Here is a 19,008-nt window from a genome sequence, read left to right as displayed (position 1 = left end):
TGTGTCCGGGCGGACACGATTGCATATGCAAAACCGTCCGGCGGACATTATTGCATATGCAATACTGTCCTCCGGATAGTATTGCATAGAGGACACATAATTGCATGCGAGACCGGCGACATACTGTGATCAGGGCCCAATTTCATAATAGTCACAGGCCGACAGGTGGCAATTATTTTCGACCGCAGAATTGGTTTTTGCTTACAAAACAGTTGCTGGCAGTGTAAAACTTTCATAAACTAACAAACCTCAGCCTGTAAATCTTGAGATCAATAGGCCTATGTCTGATCACACATTTTGCGTGACATCGATTCAAAAAAGATATGAATGAGGGATAAACTCCACTTGGGAATTTACTTTTATTTATTTCTCATCAAACGACATTTCAGACAAAACTATGTCAAGGGATGTTTTCTACCATCATCATCATAAGACCGGAAGTTTTATGTAAATCTGTGATCTTAGACAAGTTTTGTTCTTACCAATTCTGTAATGTTCCTTTAATTCAGACATCGTGTTTATGAGAAGAAAAAAACAGAATCTGTAATATTTATCTTGTATCACTGATAAAATGTCTTTAAAAGACAAAATCGTGTTCACAATCATTTCCAACACAGCATAGTCCCAACACACTCCAATAATAAAAATAACAACAATAAAAAGACAAGTTCAAGAAAAATGTGTATACTCAGGGGTGCAATTTATTATCTCACATTTTCTATTCGTTGGCAATTTCTACTCGACAGTAAAACAAGTAACAAAGAAAAGCCAGTAACAAATTGATTAGGAACCAGAACAAAAGTAAACATAACTTCTGACAGCAGTACTTTGTGCAAAATTATGTCTGGAACAAATGAAACAACTTTACTAAAAAATGTCGCTCAAAAAATTGAGAAGCACATTATGTATAGATGAACATTTCACAAATGACCCCTCAGGTTTTTACCCCAGCAGAGTCTTTATCAAAGGCTAAAGACTCAGCTTGTGGGCCACAACAAGGGGCCATTAATGTTGCATTAGTATGCACCTGTGGTGGATTTCACAAAGAGTTAGGGCTAGTCTTATCTCGAGTTACTAGTCCTAACTTAGGACTAGCTGTACATTTTTGATATCTCTTAGGACTAGTCCTAAGTTAGGACTAGTCCTAACTCTTTGTGTAATCGACCCCTGATCTAATTCAAATTATCTTTTTAATTTCTTAAAATCTACAAACGTGCAACTTGCAAACTTGGCAACAAGAGTTCTGTAACAAGTTTTTTTTTAATACATGGTTGAACCAGTTACAGCTTGGATCAATATTTTTGGCTACGATAAAAACCTACATCCCTAAAAACAAAATATCAAAAACGCACTTAAAAAACAAAATATCAAAGAAGTATGTTACACTGTTACTACCACCGGCTCATCAGGCCTTTTATATTAAATTAAAACAATCTCAACTCCTTAGGAGTACGCAGCACCGGCAGCCAAGATGGCCGCTGCTTAAGCATTTACATCAGCAATCTCTACTCTCACAATGGACTCATTAGCCTTCTTGAGGTATGGCAGACACTTTAAGAGTGCACTGTTTGGTTTGGGTGTAGGCAGACAATTTTTTCCAAACCTAATAGTGTCAAAGTATTGAATTCATCATATCTCAAAATGGCTTATTGACTCTTTGTTTCTTTGGGGATCTTGCAGAACCAGGGTAAAGGTTCAATAAATAGCACTGAACAAAATCCTCACTGCTTGTTTGATTGCAGTTAATAAAATGAGTACGTGTTCGAACGCCACGTTTACGCTACGTCATGTAAGTACAACAACAACAACTGAAAAACTGTAAATCTTGTTTTTTTTCTTCAGTTTGCTTAAACTTATTCAGCGATTTTTCATACAGATACTTGTTCTGATATAGTGTACATATCCTAGTAGCTAGATCATGGCGTTTCATATAATGATTTTCCCTATTCATCACGCACACAGTATGCTGCTTTTACACGAGTAGACACTGTGTTCAGCTGAAAAGCTAACAAGTGACTTTTTGGCATTACTTGTAGAAAAACCCAAATCTAAGACACTTAGTTAGGCCTCTTGACCCCGACACCAGGTCCAATTTCATTTAGCTGCTGAAGCATCAAAAATTGCTTTATCATTTTCTGCTCAGCAAAAATGAGCAGGATACCGTTAAAAAATTATTTGGCTGGCAACCCTGATCTGGTAAGCAGAATTTTGTTGTGCTTCAAAGTTACTTTTTGTGCTTTTAACAGCAGCTCTATGAAGTTGGGCCCAGCATCACATGCAAATATAGGGTGCGTTCGTTTAGCTTCCCTGGGTCATCCCCGGTCTGTTCGAAGGGCTCACCCAGGTCAGCCCCCCCAGTGCCCTGCTTGTGGAGTGGGTCACTTGGGGGCTGGCCCCAGGTAAACGACGTCACTACGAGAGCGGCGAGTGGTCGTTCGTTTAGCTCTTGTCAGGGGCTCACCCGAATGAGCACCGAGGGGGAGACCCAGGGAAGCTAAACGAACGCACCCACTGTTGCCAACAGTCTGCCATTTTGGTAGTTAAATTGCAAGTGAAGACAAGGTTAATGCACACAGCCCCTGAAATCTGCACTCCAAAGTATAGCACATAAGGAAACTGAATCTAAAAATGGCATAACTGACAATGTGGTAATGATGTCTGTGTCAACCCCCCCCCCCACCCCAATGACATTTAAGGTCTGGGCCCAATTTCATAGAGCTGCTTCAGCAGAGAATTGTGCTTAAAATGTTTCTGCTAAGCAAAAATTTAGCAGGATAAAAGCAACAAATTTGGCTGGTAAGCATAATTTTGTTGTGCTTAGCAACTTTTTGTGCTTAAGCAGCTCTATGAAATTGTTCCCTGTATATAGCACAGGATGGAATTTGTTTAATACGGTCTGCCTTTACCGCGTCGTTTGTTCCTATTCATGTTGTTCCCCTTGACCCAGTTATCACTGAACCCTCCTCCGCCCATGCCACCCAGGTTGCCTCCCAGGTTGCCGCCCAGGTTACCACCCATCTGCTGGCCCATTAGGTTCCCGTATCCACCGCCTAGATCCATGGACGTGTTCTGTTGTCGCTTGTTTCTGAAGCCTGTAATAGAACAACAACATTTATTTATTTATTTATTTCCAGGCAAACGGTACGTACAGAGAAATAACAGCACAGAGAACAACAAGCCTGCGAATAAACCAAAAAGCGAAAAAACATCACTATCTTGAAAAGCTAGTGGTTGGAAAGAGAAACTTTGGATCTTTATATTAATGGTGGTAAAATAAATTAAGGTACATGTAATATGCAATCCCTTCAAATTTGAGTGTTAAGATCCGAAACCATTTTCAACACAGGTTTTTGAAAATCATGAATTCCAAGACCCATATATATAACACCTTGTAAGTGGTTACAAGGTGCTACAGCCCATTATACAGCCACTGTGAGAAACACCAGTGCAAACCCCTTCTTTCGACAATAAGTCTAACTGGGTTCTTTTAAGTGATTTACACAACACACAGGACAGAACAGGGTCCAATTTCATAAAGCCTGTAGGCACGAAATTTGCTTAGCATGAAATTTCTTCATTGGTAAAATCAGGCTTACCAACTAAATTTCCATTTGTTGCATATTGCTTGTTACTGGTATTCAGCTGTTGTTTGCTTATCCTAAAAATCACATGGAAATTTGGTTGGTAATCCTGTTTTTATCAAGGAAGAAGTTTCATGCTAAGCACATTTTCGTGCTCACAATCTTTATGAAATTGGGCCCAGCTTTACGCCCCGTCCGAAGACCAAAGCAATAATGGTCAACTGTTCTGCAAAAGGACACTAGTGTCAACGAGATCGGGACTTGAACCCTTACTCTGCAGATCTGAAACACCAGAGTTTTAGTCCGGTGAGCTTGACCGCTCAGCAACGCACACCAAACCAAGATGGGACTAGACCCCACACTCTGCTGATCAGAAACATCAGGTTGGTTTAGTGGTGTCTTGCCTCGCCTTCATCCTCTGGGACCCGGGGGCACTATGTGGATTGGGTATTCAGTCTCTGCTTGACTGCATGGGCATTCTGGGGGTTTTCCTCCCACATCTAAAACTGAAATTTCTTCCTCATCTTCTCTTCTCGTTTGGCTCTTATTAGAACCTCGAGAATATTTATCCAGATCCAGACCAGAGCTTGAGCCATGACGCCTCTACGATCAATCATCCTCAATCAACACAGTCCTCAATGTCAGAACTATCCCACATCATTTTTATTCACGCGAGTTTCGTCTCACCTTTCATCTGTCTCTGGTTCATGTTGGTCCCTGAAAATTGTCCTCCTTGCTGCCCGCCCTGTTGTCCACCTTGCTGCCCGTACAGATTCTCAACAAACACCCAACCGCCACCATCACCTTTACTCACTTGACCTGTAAGTGATTATGTCAAAGGTCACATGTCAAAGGTCACATGTCAAAAGATTGCATGTATCTTCTGGAAAAACTTTCAGTCCTTAAGAAAGATTTGATTTCTGATTCGTTTCGGCCCCAACATCCAAAACATTTGATGACATCATTCTGTGAAAAATTGGTCGGTACATTTTTGTGGGGGATTGTTTTGGTTTTAAGAGAAAATTTTTAATGTGATAACATTGAAGTTCGACTGAAATATGACACTTGCATAAAGTCTCTTTGACCGCAGAAGTGTATTCCTTGTGCTTGTTTTTAGGAGCATGTAAATCATTTGTATAGTTTTAATTCTACTTTTTTTCAGCAGATGTACAAGACTCTTACGCAAAATCTACCTCTGGGAACATTCCCTTTGGTTTTCTGGAGCATGGAAACCATTTGTGTATTTAGTTCTACTTGTTTTGTTATTTTAAGCAGATGTACTAAATGCTTACCCCGATTTTGGAGCCTACCTCTAGGAACACCACCTGCACATAAAACCATATGTAAACAGGATTCTTAAAGGCACTGGGGTCGATTTCACAAAGAGTTAGGACTAGTCCTGACTTAGGACTAGTCCTAGGAGATATACAAATTGCATGGATAGTCCTAAGTTAGGACGAGTAACTGGTCCTAACTCGAGATAAGACTTGTCCTAACTCTTTGTGAAATCCACCCCTGGACACCTTTGGTAATTTTCAAAGACCAGTACTCTCATTTGGTATATCCCAACATATGCATAAAATAACAAATATGTGAAAATTTTGACTCAATTGGTCGCCAAAGGTGCGAGAGAATAATTGAAAAAAAAAACCATCTCTGATGCACAAGTTGCTATTCCCACCCAACATTTCACTGCCCCCTAGTCATTAGTATACAGTCATTACCACCATACCTTTGACTGCACCTATACAGTCATTATCACCATACCTTTGACTGGTCCGTAGGAGGATGCACTGCTTCCATAATAATCATCCATCAAGGAAGTCTGGCCCTGGGAGATAAAATCTCCCGACATCATACCGCCACCGAATCCTCCGCCACCTTGTAAAGACAAAGAAACGTCATCATTAGCATCATCAGTTGACTGCACAACCGGAAGACTCGAGTGGTTTGTTCTGCTAGTCCGACTACTTCAAAGTCAGAGCACATACTACAAAACTGCAGAAACTTGTTACATTCAACAGCTTTTTATACTAGCACAACATGTTTTTACTAAAAATACAGAACATATTATTGGGTCATAACGTTTACTAATAAATCCATTAAATAACAAAGTAGCGGCTAAGCAAGTAGCATGGCAAACAACTTGACACACTCCAACAATTGACCCATTTCACCTGACGTCATCATCAGAAAAATCTTGAATGCGCCATACTGGTGGGCAATTTCACTGTGCGTTTTCATATATAACTCTATGCATTGAGTATGCTGTGCGTTATGCAGTGAAGTGCGCGTTTTAGGCGACGCAGAGTTAATACACGTAAACCTAACTGCCAACCAACATGGTGACCGTGGCATCAGTCGCCGCATGTGACACGCGTGCAAGGGGTCAATAAGGGCGAAAGTGTCAACTGTGCAAGTGCACAATGTAAACACAACGATCTTGACAATACATTGCGCACTTGTATCAACAGTATCACATAGGCCTAGCAGTGAAGCGCGCTGTCAACTACTGATAATCTATACCTAATAAATCTATAGTCAATTCCTTTAAATCTTAGTGTAGTTTCACAACAAAATTATAAATTGTGAACTCACCCTGTCTTGCTGGTCCGTTATAATACCCGTCATCATAATGCTGAGCTTGGTTTCTTGCTGGCATCTTGCCAAATCCTCCTGGTGAGAAATTTAAAAAAAAGGTGAAACATTTTTTTGGTTTACTCTGGTTGGGGAACAAACTTACTCTGAAAAAAAAACAAATGTATCAAAGTTCCCCCTAAACATGGCTCAAGCTACTCTTGGTAAGCAGTTACAAGAAGAAAAACTACTAAATTAAAAAAATATCTCAGGGAAGCTGAATTCCAAAGAGATGCAGAAGGTCGAATGGCTCCTCTTCATAAAAAAATGAACATTCCATACACTCTTGATTTGTTGAGATGTAGAACGATGAGCCATTCCAACAGCTTTATTCCACGTACTGCATCTCTTTGGAATTCTTGCCTGATGGATGTTTCCCTCCATCCTACAATCAAGACTGTTTTGAGATGAACGTTAATTCCTACTTTCAGCTCCCCTGAGTTCTTTTCACATCAAATAATTTTTATTCTTGGAGCTCCATACTAAGAGTGGCTTGTATAGCCTTGTTTGAGGCGAACTTGTATAAATAAATTTTGTGGTAAGAGCGTCACCAACTCACCTTGCCTCCTGTCATTAGCCCGTCCTCGTCCAGCCCCTTTTCCTTTAGCGTTCTTTGCGGGCCCTGGTGAAGTATGGATGTCCTTTAGTCGTTTGGGATTGGCAGTTTGTGCACCTGATTTCAGATAAAAGTGTTTCGGGTTTAAAATTGGAGTGAAATGGAGCGGGAGATTTCTCTGGATTTCTTTCTTAACCCCTTTGAGTATTCAAATGTTCTTAAAAGAAGTAAAATAAGTATGGGGAGAAAGAATTAGTATAGATTGTGTCAGTATTTTGTTCATATCTGGTGGTTCACAGATTCAGCTAACCTCATGAATTGTAATATTTGAGATGTTCTGCGCCTAGAGTAAAGGCCCGGTCACACAGGCCCCGATAACGAGAACGAAAACGATACCGATAAAAATGCACGCTCGCGATTGGTTGAATTGCTCCTTGCAGAAAACGCCCACGTCATTCAACCAATCGAGGGCGTGCATTTTTATCGTTATCGGTTTCGTTCTCGTTATCGGGCCTGTGTGACCGGGCCTTAAGGGGAAACACTAGCCCACAAGCTAATTTCAGGAACTTTAAACTTCTGAAAATAATCCTTGCTGAATGGCTCACAATTGACCCTAGCATTTACTGCTTATCTAGATTGAATGAAAAGTAGACATATATATGCATTGTTCCAAACGATTGTACACTACTGTCTCATGTTTTGTTTGCAATGTGCTATTTTGGGGGACATTGGGAGGCAGCAGATGTGGGAAACATGTTTATTTTCTTGTTTTTTACCACTAAATGCACTAAGTTGCGTAAGCAAGCCTCCCCCACTACTAAAAAAATAGTCAAAATAATCCTTTTGTCTTTTCAATTGGGTGACAAGTGAATTCAAATTACAAAATGGCCTCAGTTAATAAAGACTCTTGTAGTTCGCTTTAACTTGAAATGAGTTATAGAAAGCAAAAAAATAGAATACAAAAAAATACTAAAATGTACGAATTAAATTGTGCATTTTACCTTTTGTCTTGTTGGCATTTTTACTTGCGTTGTTGGCCTTATTTTTTGCCTTCTCCAGTTTCAGCGTCTTTAGGCTCGCCTTCTCCACGGTCAGCCAATACTTCTGGATACAGTGGTCATGTATTTCTGTAAAAGTTAGTCACGTAAAAAAACAAACAAGAATAAAATAATGGGATAAGAAAAAAAAAAAAAAAATGTTGGAATATTAAATCTAGACGATCTTGTTAAAGGCAGTGGACACTATTGGTAATTGTCAAAGACTAGCCTTCACAGTTGGTAAATCTCAACATATGCATAAAATAATAAACCTGTGAAAATTTGAGCTCAATCGGTCGTCAAAGTTGCAAGATAATAATGAAAGAAAAAACACCATTGTCACACGAAGTTTTGTGCGTTTAGATGGTTGATTTCGAGACCTCAAGTTCTTAATCTGAGGTCTCGAAATCAAATTCGTGAGAGTTGTGCAGAATGGTAGAGGTTCACGTGTTCTTGCTCACACGTGCGCCGTCGGTGGAGCCTAATGGACTATTCTATTTTCGAGAACACAATTTTCCTTCCGGTAATACTCACGTGCAAGTTTCTCAGCATCTTCAGCTTTTTCCAAAGCGACGATAGCGGTGCCCTCACTCTTCTCCATAGTAAGAAATCTAAACTTAGCATGACTCTTGAAATACGCCATCAGATCGTCCTGGGTGAGAGGAGTGTCCTTGAGACCTGAGACGGTGACCAATTTGTCTGATGCACTCTCAGCATCTGGCTGGCCCTAAAGAGAATGGAAAAGGTGACCACTATAAGCATAGCATTTTTTGAAACTATTAATAAGGGAAATAATGTCTGGTGAAGAGGTTTTCAACTGGTGGTTAAAACCCGCCGAGGCCTGGTTCTTCAAAATTTGACCGAGACAAAGTCGAGGTAAATTATCAAGAACCAGGCCTCGGTGGGTTTAAACCAAAAGTTGAAAACCGATTCAACACACTTTGATCCCCTCTCATCCTGTTCATAAATAACTTTTTGGTCAAAAAACATCAAAACTTTTTGGTCAAAAAGTAAAACTAATGCATAAATTATAATTGTTCAATGATTTCTTCGACACAACACCCCTCAAGCTATGAAATGGTAAGGCCCTCGGGTAAACAACTCCTTTTTAAAAGGAAATTGCTGACGGCTGTCGGAATGAAGAAACTGTCTTTTAAGCACAGGTGCAAGCCCACATGTCATGCCTATGTTTCAACACTTTTTACTGGTGTTATATCATCCGTGAAACACTCCCACGTGTTGTCCTCTCAGAGTGGATTTATAAACTGTCTTAGGACTTGATGAATAAATGTTCATAAATACATCAGACAGTTTCGCTATTTCTATTGGTGGGGAGTGGTCACAAGGGGGGGTTTAAACGGTTGACAATGACCAGCTGGAGCTGTTTATAACCGGTTGCTTTCGGATACGTTTGTGCTGGCTAGCCCACAACCTCATTCACATGGGCAATCGATCTTGCCGCGCCATTTTAGCCCATGAATATGAAGATGCATACTACGCGCACGATTGCATATATCTGAAAAACTGTCTCATTCATAAAAATGCAACACAAGTATAAAGCTCAAGGATATTTCAGTCGTCGCTACCCTTTTATTCCCTTAGTAAACTTGCAGGTACAACTATGTGTAAATCTCTTTTGTGGGAGTGTTGGCTCTTAAAAGTGAGGAGAGTCAGTGTGGGCTCCACGTTTTGATTTGTATGCTCCTCTTCAGGAGAATGCTGGTCTACTGGCGGTGGTGGAGCGTAAGTATTGCTTGAGGGATGCAGTTTTGGCCTGAAGGGTCCAAGTGTCAAATTGAAGAAGATTCCGCAAGGATAAAACAAAACACTCATAGACAACCCTCAAACAATTGTCTTTTAAACTTGGGAATGATTACGTCCTTTTTGTTTGAAGGCACTAGAAACGTTTGGTAATTTTCAAAGACCAGAATTGTCACTTGGTGTATTCAGACATATGCATAAAATAACAAATCTGTGAAAATTTAGGTTAAACTGTTTATCGAAGTTGCTAGAAAATAAAGAAATAAAAAAACCTTCAATGCACCATGTGTGCTTTCAGATGCCTGAAAAGGCTTCAGGCCTGAAGTCTTTTATTACTTGAGTGAGAAATAACCTCTTTCTCAAAAACTATGTTACTTTAGAGCGAGCTATTTCTCACAATGTTTATACTATCAACAGCTCTCCCTTGCTCATAACCAAGTAAATTTTTTTACTAGCAACTATTTTGAGTAAATACCAATAGTGTCAAGTATCTTTTAACCTCTGGCAAACACAAATAAAAGAAAAATTGCTTTCTCTCCGCCGATGCAGAACACTTTTACTACTCACCGGCCTCTGCAGAGTGCGGTTGAACACCAGCAGTTTGTCGTGAATCTTATGCGGTTCTGGATGCTTTAAGATTGCACCTGCCTCTGCGACATTCGTCATGCCAATGAAGCCATATCCTCTTGACTTGCACTCCTCACCCTCTGTCTCTGGAGGGTCTCGGACGACGACGCACTCCTTCACTGTCCCAAACGTGGTGAAGTATTCCAACACGTCGGCCTCAGTGGTCTTTTCCCGGTCCAGCCCTCCGAACCATAACTTACGAAGCCTTTCATGATTCTGTGGAAGAAAACAACAAACACCGATCAGTTTATATAAAACATTTCTGAATTAGTTTTCTCGTAAACAAATTTGTTCACCAAACAAATTTGATTTTTAGTCAGTTTCCCAGGTTGTATCCCAAATCGGGTGTGATCCCTGGCCATTAGGCAGATAAAGTTTCAGGGCTTCTGCCTGGAGTCCCGCGGAAATAGGGAGACCAGCAACATCAGGCCTTGAAAAATGCCATCGTATGCAGCCTGTATGTGACTGGTGTACCTGGTACATTTTTCTGAGCAAATGAGTCATTTTCAGATGCGAGTTTGTCCTTGGCTCAACTCAAGGATTTGCTCTTCTTACAACCTGTGAGTACTAACAGAAAAACAAGACATATAGTCAGTTCTCATTGGTTGGCCATAACTGCTATAAGGGCTCAAATTCATGTCTCTGCTTTTCACTGCAGTAAGCTGCACTTACTGCCCATAGATTTATGCTCTTCACAGGGCTTTGTAAGCTCAAACTTTTGCAGTAAGCAGAGTTATGAAATTTGATACAAGTGTCTATTTAAGCTCCATGCTAAATGTATCAAAATGCAGTGTTGTTGGCATGGAAACCCTGCTCAATGTAGAGAAATTCATCTGAGGATTCGGTTGCATTTTGAATTGAACTTGTTTCACGCCAGCCTTGTATTGATGTTTAGTTTAGTGGGGACTCTGATTGCACATGGCAAAAAAGGACCCTGCTAAATGCAGCACAGTGCAACAGAGTGTAATAATACTTCACCATTTGGTGCATTTTGTTGGCAGGGACAGGGTTTGCCCTTTAAGGCCAGATTCTCAAGAAGCTAATAGCTTCTTAAGAAGCTAATAGCTTCTTGAGAGACTGGCCAGCGGGGCCAGTTAACTTGGCATTTCAATCGGCCACCAGCCATGCCAGCTCTTTCATTTGTTTAAATTTCAAATGAAAACAGAAATGATTATAAACACTGAGCTAACCAGTTGAGCCATTTGCACTGCTGATCAGGTGTTTTAACTAGCATCTATCCAGCAGGTCACTGTTAAAGCGAGAGCGGTATAAAACGCCCAAAACTCTCAGACACATCAATGCGTTGCCAGATAAACAATTAAGGCAATGTGGAGTTGATAGGTACAGCCTTTGCAGACAGGCGATGTGTGTGTTTCACTATCCCAGGTAAAGTGTTTATTGTGTCTGTGTTGACAACAGAGTTTACAAGCTTTGGACTGCCATTCGTGTACAATCAACGCACAGACAACAAAATGGTGTCAGCTGTCTGTAAAAGGTACGTGTACCATACCCTTGAGTCATCTGCACTAGACAATGCAGATGTAGCTTGGGAATCAGCCCCACACAGCATGTCACTTAACACAGTGACAACTTTATTAACATATTATTATACACTTTTGCAAGCCGAGTAGGCTTCACTCAAAAGTGCCTTCCTATATTATCACTAATGTTCATCAGGCTCTTGGCATTCCTGAAACCAATTCAACTCCTTACGAGTATGCAGCAGCATCGGCAGCCAAATGGGTGCACAAGCTAAGTCACCGGTATCAACAATCTTTTGCTTTTACCCATTGTACTCCTGGGTGATGAGGAAACAATATTGGCCAAGTGTCTTGTTCAAGGACACGAGCGCCATGACCGGGAATCATACCCACTCTCTGGTGACTTGGGCACCAGAACTTGAGTTCCATGCGTTTCACCGCTCCGCCAGCAACAGGCCACTGAGATTAAAATGACTTAAGAGCAGCGAGTCAAAGTTTACGCCAAAAAGAAGGCACATTGGTAAACAGATCAGCAATGACCCAACTCTCCACATGAGAGGTTGGAATGTCTTTACAGAGAGTCCGTCACAGCTGGATTATGACCAGGGTTCTTAGAAACAACAATGGCCGGGAGTGTGGCACCGAGATCAAAAGGAACAATTGATTCTGTGCAACTGGAATTCCGGTTACTTCTCACACAAAGGCTGTACATCAATCTGAGCTGCAGCAAGTCATAGCTTATGCCAAAAGGAAGGCACATCGGTAAACAGGTCAGCAATGACCAAAACCTCCACATGAGAGGATTGAGAGATGAGAGGACATGTGTCTTTTTATAGCAGGAATATGACCAGGGTTCTTAAGACAGAAAACCATGGTCAGCAAGAGTTGCACCGTGATCAAAAAGGAACACTTGATTCTGTGCAACTAGAATTCTTGTTACTTCTCACAGAAAGTATGCGTAGATTTTCATCTTTGAACATGTCGAAAGGGCAAGGCCGCTTGAAAGTACGCCTAGATTTTCATCTTTGAACATGTCGAAAGGGCAAGGCCGCTTGCATGTTGTAAAGGGCACTTCAATTGGAAAATCTTTAAGTCAATGGGAAACTTTTGAAGGGCAAAAATGTCTAGACCAGGGGCAACAGTGGCCATGGCTTTGTGGCCTGCGTGTAATTCCAGGCCTAAGAAAGGCTCAACACCAATGAGAGTTGCAGCAAGTCAGAGATTACGCCAAAAGGATGGCACATCTGTAAACAGGTCAGCTATGACGGAACTCTCCACATGAAAGGAGAGGTGATGAGGCCACAGCTTCTCAAACCTTAGTCGGACAGAAATGAAGCACTGGCTGAATAAATATTCAGGTTCGTCCTCTCCAAGTCAAATCAAAAACAAAGTGCGGACAAAAAGGTCCATTAAAATACTCTCCCTCCTCGTTCAAGATTTTGTAAAGATATAAATGAATCAGAACTAAGCTATTACCGCCTGTGAGACATTTCGCCGGAGTGGACACCTTAATTCAAAAGTCGATCCTCTGACACTTCATCCAGAGAAAGAGCGATCTTAAATCTTGGAACCTCTCCTTCATATCCTGGGTGTGTCTCAAAGTCTGTAAGTTCATCCAAAGAGTTAGTGAAGAGATAAATAAAATAAAAATAAGAGACACAGACAAACACGTAATTTGGAGTTGTACAGGAGTGAAAAAAAGACAAAGAATACAGAAAGAGAACTTTAGGGCCCTTTTCGAACCCATGGCTTTGGCTTCGCATTCGGTTCAGGCTAGCTAGGCCCCTCAGTTGTTTTGACTATACGCATGCTATGCAGTCAGGGATTCAGACCAGAGAACGGAGCCTGAAGCCAAACCCAAAGCCAAAGCCTTAGATTTCGAAAAGGGCCTAGGAGACCAAAATTAGTTTGCTAAATTCACGTTACCTTTCTCTAAAGCTCATGGTAACATTTTTTCAGTGAGTTGACAAACCGTTTAAAACCATTCAACTACATGTACATGTATGGGTTTTGTATGGTGGCACAGCTGTGCACAGAACAGTGTGCAATGAACCAGTATGTATTCAATGACGATAATAATAACAATAATAAATAACATTTGTATAGTGCTTTCCACAGGCATTTCAAAGCGCTTTAACAGTGTCTAAAAAGATGTGTTCTTAACTGAGTCTTGAATGAGCTGATCGAGGACGAGTCTAGGATGCCATTGTAGGCTGACATGGTTCATCCTTAAGAGCTAAAATCCCTTTTTACATCACTACAGTGGTTTATATTGAATGGTCATACAGTAGGAGGGTTAATCGTGTACCGATAGACTCATTCACCACATGGTACCACATTGATCTCCATAACCCCTTAAAGTTTTGTCTACCATTCAACACCACAGTGGTTTATATTGAATGGTCAGACAGTAGGAGGGTTAACTTTGTACCGATAGACTCATTCACCACATGGTACCACATTGATCTCCATAACCCCTTTAAGGAACACGTTGCCTTGGATCGGTCGAGTTGGTATTTGAAAAGCGTTTTGTGACCATTTGTTATAAAATGCATATGGTTAGAAAGAGGATGTAAAGGTAGAATACAATGATCTACACAAATATGCCTCGAAATTGCATGGTTTCTTGTTACCTCGTCACATAACACGGTCGGCCATTTATGGGAGTCAAAATTTTGACTCCCAAAAATGGCCAACCGCGATAGTTCGCGACGTAAAAAGAAAACCGTGCAATTTTGAGTGATACTTGTGTGGATCATTATATTCTACTTTTGAAACATCTTTCTAACCATATACATTTCATAACAAACGGTTACAAACGCTTTTTATAGGCCAACTCGTCCGATCCAAGGCAACGTGTTCCTTTAAAGTTTTGTCTACCATTCAACACCACAGTGGTTTATATCGAATGGTCAGACAGTAGGAGGGTTAACTGTGTACCGATAGATGCACTCACCGCATGATTCCACATTGCAGGCTGACATCTCCATAAACCTTCTAAAATGTGTCTACCATTCAACACCGCAGTGTTTGCTACTGAATGGTTTGACAGTATGTGGGTTTAACTGTGTACCAAGGGATGCATTCACCACATGATACCACACTGCAGGCTGGCATCCATGCATCCTCTACGATTTGTCTGACATCTCCATACACCTTCTAAAATTTGTCTACCATTCAACACCACAGTGAATGATATTGAATGCTAAGACAGTAGGAGGGTTAACTGTGTACTGGTAGATCCATTCACTACATAATACTGCAGGTTGGCATAGTATTTATAATACAAATCACTGACATCGCTGTTCAATGGTTACACAGTAGGAGGGTGCACTGTGTACTTATGCATTCAGCAAATGACGAACGAGAACGTCAGTGGGGACGCCGCTAAAACAAAATATTCAAACAATTGTAGTACAGTGAGAAGTTCTTCATTTACCAGGCCAGCATCGTGTGTGGATAGGTAGGCATTCACAATGTACCAAATTGAAGGCTGGCATGGTCAATCTATCCTTAACGGTGTGTCATGGCTGAGCGATTAAGAGCACTGGACTCGAGCTCTGGTGTTTCTGTTCAGCAGAGTGCGGATTCAAGTCCCGGTCGCATCCTTCAGCAAGACACTTAAAACCATTATTGCTGCGTCCTTCGGATTGGACATAAAGCCGTTGGTCCTGTGTGTTGTGTTGTATAATAAAGCATGCAAAAGAACCCAGTGCACTTATTGTAAAGAGAATGGGTTTCGCTCCGGTGTTCCTGGTTTGATTGGCTGCATATTGCGTCACAGCACCTTGTAATTAATTACATGGTGCTATGGTCTCAATACATAACTCCACAATACCTTGCAGGAATATACTGGATGTGGACGCAACATGAGCATCACTGAGTGACGGATATGAGCGCTACAAATGTATACTAGAAGGCTCTAATATTTTATATTCAAAATCACAGTGGATGATATAAACAGTGATATTAACAATTACTTCAAGTATTCTGACGGTTGAGCCAAACACAAATGAGGAAACCCAAGCAGTAAGTGGTTATTGGGTTGGAAATTTGAGAATTCAAAAACAAAAAAATGAAAATCAACAAAAATTTACTTTTCCTTCTGCCACAGCTCTCTTAACCTCCACGCTCTTCTCATCGATCGTTTGGTGGCCGTCGACGCTCCCGGCCAGGGCGGCTTTCATTTCTTCCTCCGTTGCCATGGTAATGAAGCCAGAGCCGCGGGACACCGTCACGCCGTCTACCTGCTCCATGCTGATGGTGCACTGCACGATGTTGCCGTACTGGCTGAAGTGCGCGATTAGAGTTTCCTTCGTGGTCTTTTCTTTGTCTAGGTTGTTGAGGCTGATCCTAAATTTTCTCTCTGGGGACTGGTGATAAAAATGTTTAGTAAAATTAAAGGAAAACCAGTGGCAATGAAACAAGCAAAATGTAACTAATATTAAATTTTGTACCTACATATACCCATAAACACTTTCCCAAGCTCTTTAAAAAAAAATTACAGGCATATCACTCCGGTGTGATCCCAAGTTGTAACTACTTAAAGGGAAGGTACACGTTTGATAATTACTCAAAACAAATATTAACTTAGAAACTGACTTGGTAACGAGCATTGGAGAGCTGTTGATAGTATTAACAGTGTTGGAAACGACTTATTTTATGCTATAAATGATTGGATACACCAAGTGACAACACTGGTCTTTGACGATTACCAAACATGTGCAGTGCTTTTAAATGTAATGTTGTATTATTATTTGTATTTTGCCTTTACTTTTACAAGAACTTGCCTTGTAGAAACAGGTATTATACAGGATTGCTATTATTTACAGGTCTAGGTACAGGTCTAGAATTTCATCTCAGAGAAGGAAAGATCATTTTCGCTTTACAAAGGTGAACTTCCATTGGAAAACCTTAAGTTCTATGAGCTACTGTGTTGGAGATTACAGGCCTGGAATTAAACTCAGAGAACAGAGACCTTGGCCTTTGTGCCCTTTTAAAGTCTCCCATAAACCTTAAGGCTTAAGATTTTCCATCGGAAGTGCCCTTTTCAAGTTGAAAATGGCCTTGCCCTTTCACAGATGAAATTTTTCGGCCACACCACAGAGGGCTTGGCATTTGTTGCCCTGGCCTTTGTGCCCCCTAAAAACGACAATAAAACCCTGGGTTTGTGCTCTTACATCTCGTGGTTTGGAGACCATCACTGCCACAACCTTGTCATTTATTACATGGGTTTCAACTAGCACAGCATCTGTCTCGGCCTGCGTAGACATTGTGACAAACCCATAGCCCCTGGATCTGCCCTTGCCGTCCCCACCATATCTCTGTTTTGTTCTGGCAACTTGGCACTCTGCCAGCTTGCCGTACTTCTCAAAATGCTGCTGTAGGTCGGTGTCTCTCGTCTTGTAGTGAAGACCTCCAATGAAAAGACGTGGGCCTGTCTCAATCTTAGTTTCTTCCTTGTTGTCTCCCTGCAAGGAATACATAAGTTTGTTAAAGCTACATTTCATTAACTCAGTAGCGCGTACGTGTAAAAAGCACCCAAGCTTAATTCACATAAAATAGCTGTTGATTTGTATTTGCACTCCACACACTCCGCCCACAGCTCAGCCAGCCGATGATGTCATGCTGATTGGCATATTCCAAGATGGCTACGCCTCATACAAATCGAGGAAATAAGAGTCGGAGAAAGGTAGCAAAGTTATTGTGAAAAATTTCTTTTTAAAATTTTATTTGTTTCACTATTCAAAACACACAAAAAGCAAGCTAAGGGTAAGACTAAGAGCTAGGTGAACACATTCAGCCAGTTTAAACTGCCAAGTGGCTCGTAGGGGAGGCGCCAGAATTTGACATTTGGTTATTTCTTAGCTGCATAAGGAAATGGTATAGACGTGTGGCTAAGGATTCATCTAGCCTTGGCCACACAAGTGGGGCTAGGAGGTAGGATGCAGTTAATGAATTTTTGAATTAATAACAATAATATATGTAAAAAATTCTTACAAATATTTAAAATAATTGTCCACAGCTAGTGGTAGTGAGCTAGCTAGCATGCAGTCCAGTAAATGAGTGAATCGATTATAGATTACATTCATGCCTTTCATTTCACAGTTCACTGTGAGTGTGAATGATTCACATTTATAAATTATTCACATTTATAAATTAATCATACACACGTTTTCTTCTTGCTCTGCTTGCATTTGGTCCCCTTGGCCTTCCTCCGTCTCGCCGGTGTACTCCATTCCGCCGTCGGCGTCATCTTGACGGTTTTCAACTTCTTGATTTTCTCCTTCCACTCCCGACTCATCCTCCTCAAGTAATCGGGCCACGGTTTCGTCATCGAGATCTACTTCTGTGATCATGCTCTCTGATGCCTCGTCTGACATTTTAAGGATTGGTTTTCTACTTTTTTATTGAAAAGAAAGGGTCTGAAGAAATTTGTCTTTGTGTGTGAATTCAGAATGAGGGGAGTGCGCGTGTGTGAAGTTAAATGACACAATCGAACCGGCATCCGTTGTATAATCCATGCAGTAAAAGGAGAAAGTGCGTTTTTCACAGAATGCGGAAGTAAAGTTCTACTTCTGTCTGTGACAATTTTTTTCTCGGTAGTAACAAAGCTGTTTTGTTCAAGAAAACAAAAATATTTTTCCACATAATAATGCTTCCGATGAATAACATACTTTTTGAAGGCACCGCGAACTACCGGTACCGGCTGCAATATGCAAATGATCCTGTAAGCAGATGGATTCTAGTTTCTAATGAAAATCTAAGGACCGACTGAGGGCGCTATATAGCGTCTGCGCCTCGAGCTTCCCAAGTTAAAAAAAATAGAGGCGTGGCATAATGTGGAAAAATTGAGGGGGGGGTTACATTTTCCATGTTGATAAGTGTTTTCCTCAATGGTTTATGTTTATTAGATGATGAAAAGTGTTTCCCCTAAAAAAGAGATCAATAAATAATGTATAAATAAAATAGACAAATTAAAAATTGGGGAGGAAAGAAAAAAAATAAGTAAAAAACAAATTAAAGATGCTATGTCAGATTTTTGGCCGATTTGACCCAAAAATTTTGATTTAAAATTCAATAGGTATTTTGATGGGGGCCGAGAAAGTAACAAGCTTTCATTTGAGCCATTACTCGAAAAAAGTCCGCCAATTATTAGTAGCAGTGAAATAAAGTGCTCAAAATTAGTTTTTGTCGGGATCCCGACAATATATCACGTGACCAATTCTTATGTGTTTTATAAGAAACGTTTTAAATTGTTGTCATGGTTCCTGACCATTAAAAGTGATACTCATTGAAATACCATTCACTCAAAAAAGTCTATTTTT

At 40.7% G+C, this 19,008-nt stretch overlaps 1 protein-coding gene across 2 annotated transcripts; it reads right to left on the bottom strand.

Annotated features, from left to right (window-relative positions):
• Nucleotides 1-687: 687 nt before the first annotated feature.
• On the bottom strand, nt 688-18,163 carry LOC139940333 (uncharacterized). 2 transcript variants are annotated; one of them, XM_071936538.1, is made up of 12 exons: nt 17,854-18,163; nt 16,861-17,151; nt 15,778-16,053; nt 10,140-10,415; nt 8,346-8,538; nt 7,776-7,901; nt 6,778-6,891; nt 6,180-6,257; nt 5,349-5,462; nt 4,874-4,906; nt 4,269-4,400; nt 688-3,092 (listed from the first exon to the last, which is right to left on the bottom strand). In XM_071936538.1, the coding sequence occupies exons 1-12, from the start codon at nt 18,061-18,063 to the stop codon at nt 2,887-2,889; spliced, it is 2,049 nt and encodes a 682-aa protein (XP_071792639.1). In that variant the 5' UTR covers nt 18,064-18,163; the 3' UTR covers nt 688-2,886. The 2 variants fall into 2 exon arrangements, with proteins under 2 accessions (XP_071792639.1, XP_071792640.1); XM_071936539.1 differs by lacking the exon at nt 4,874-4,906.
• Between the last annotated feature and the right edge of the window lie 845 nt (nt 18,164-19,008).

Source organism: Asterias amurensis, chromosome 8 (assembly GCF_032118995.1).
Source record: "Asterias amurensis chromosome 8, ASM3211899v1".
NCBI classification, from domain to species: domain Eukaryota; kingdom Metazoa; phylum Echinodermata; class Asteroidea; order Forcipulatida; family Asteriidae; genus Asterias; species Asterias amurensis.
Note: the sequence above shows the minus strand (reverse complement) of the source record. Positions and strands in the feature narration are given on the sequence as shown.

Coding starts and splice junctions, on each gene's coding strand:
- LOC139940333 (XM_071936538.1), bottom strand. CDS start 18,063: ATGTCAGACGAGGCATCAGAGAGCATGATCACAGAAGTAGATCTCGAT. Junction 6,258..6,777: donor GGCTAATGACAGGAGGCAAG/GTGAGTTGGTGA, acceptor ATTTCTCACCAG/GAGGATTTGGCAAGATGCCA. Junction 5,463..6,179: donor TAACGGACCAGCAAGACAGG/GTGAGTTCACAA, acceptor TGTCTTTACAAG/GTGGCGGAGGATTCGGTGGC.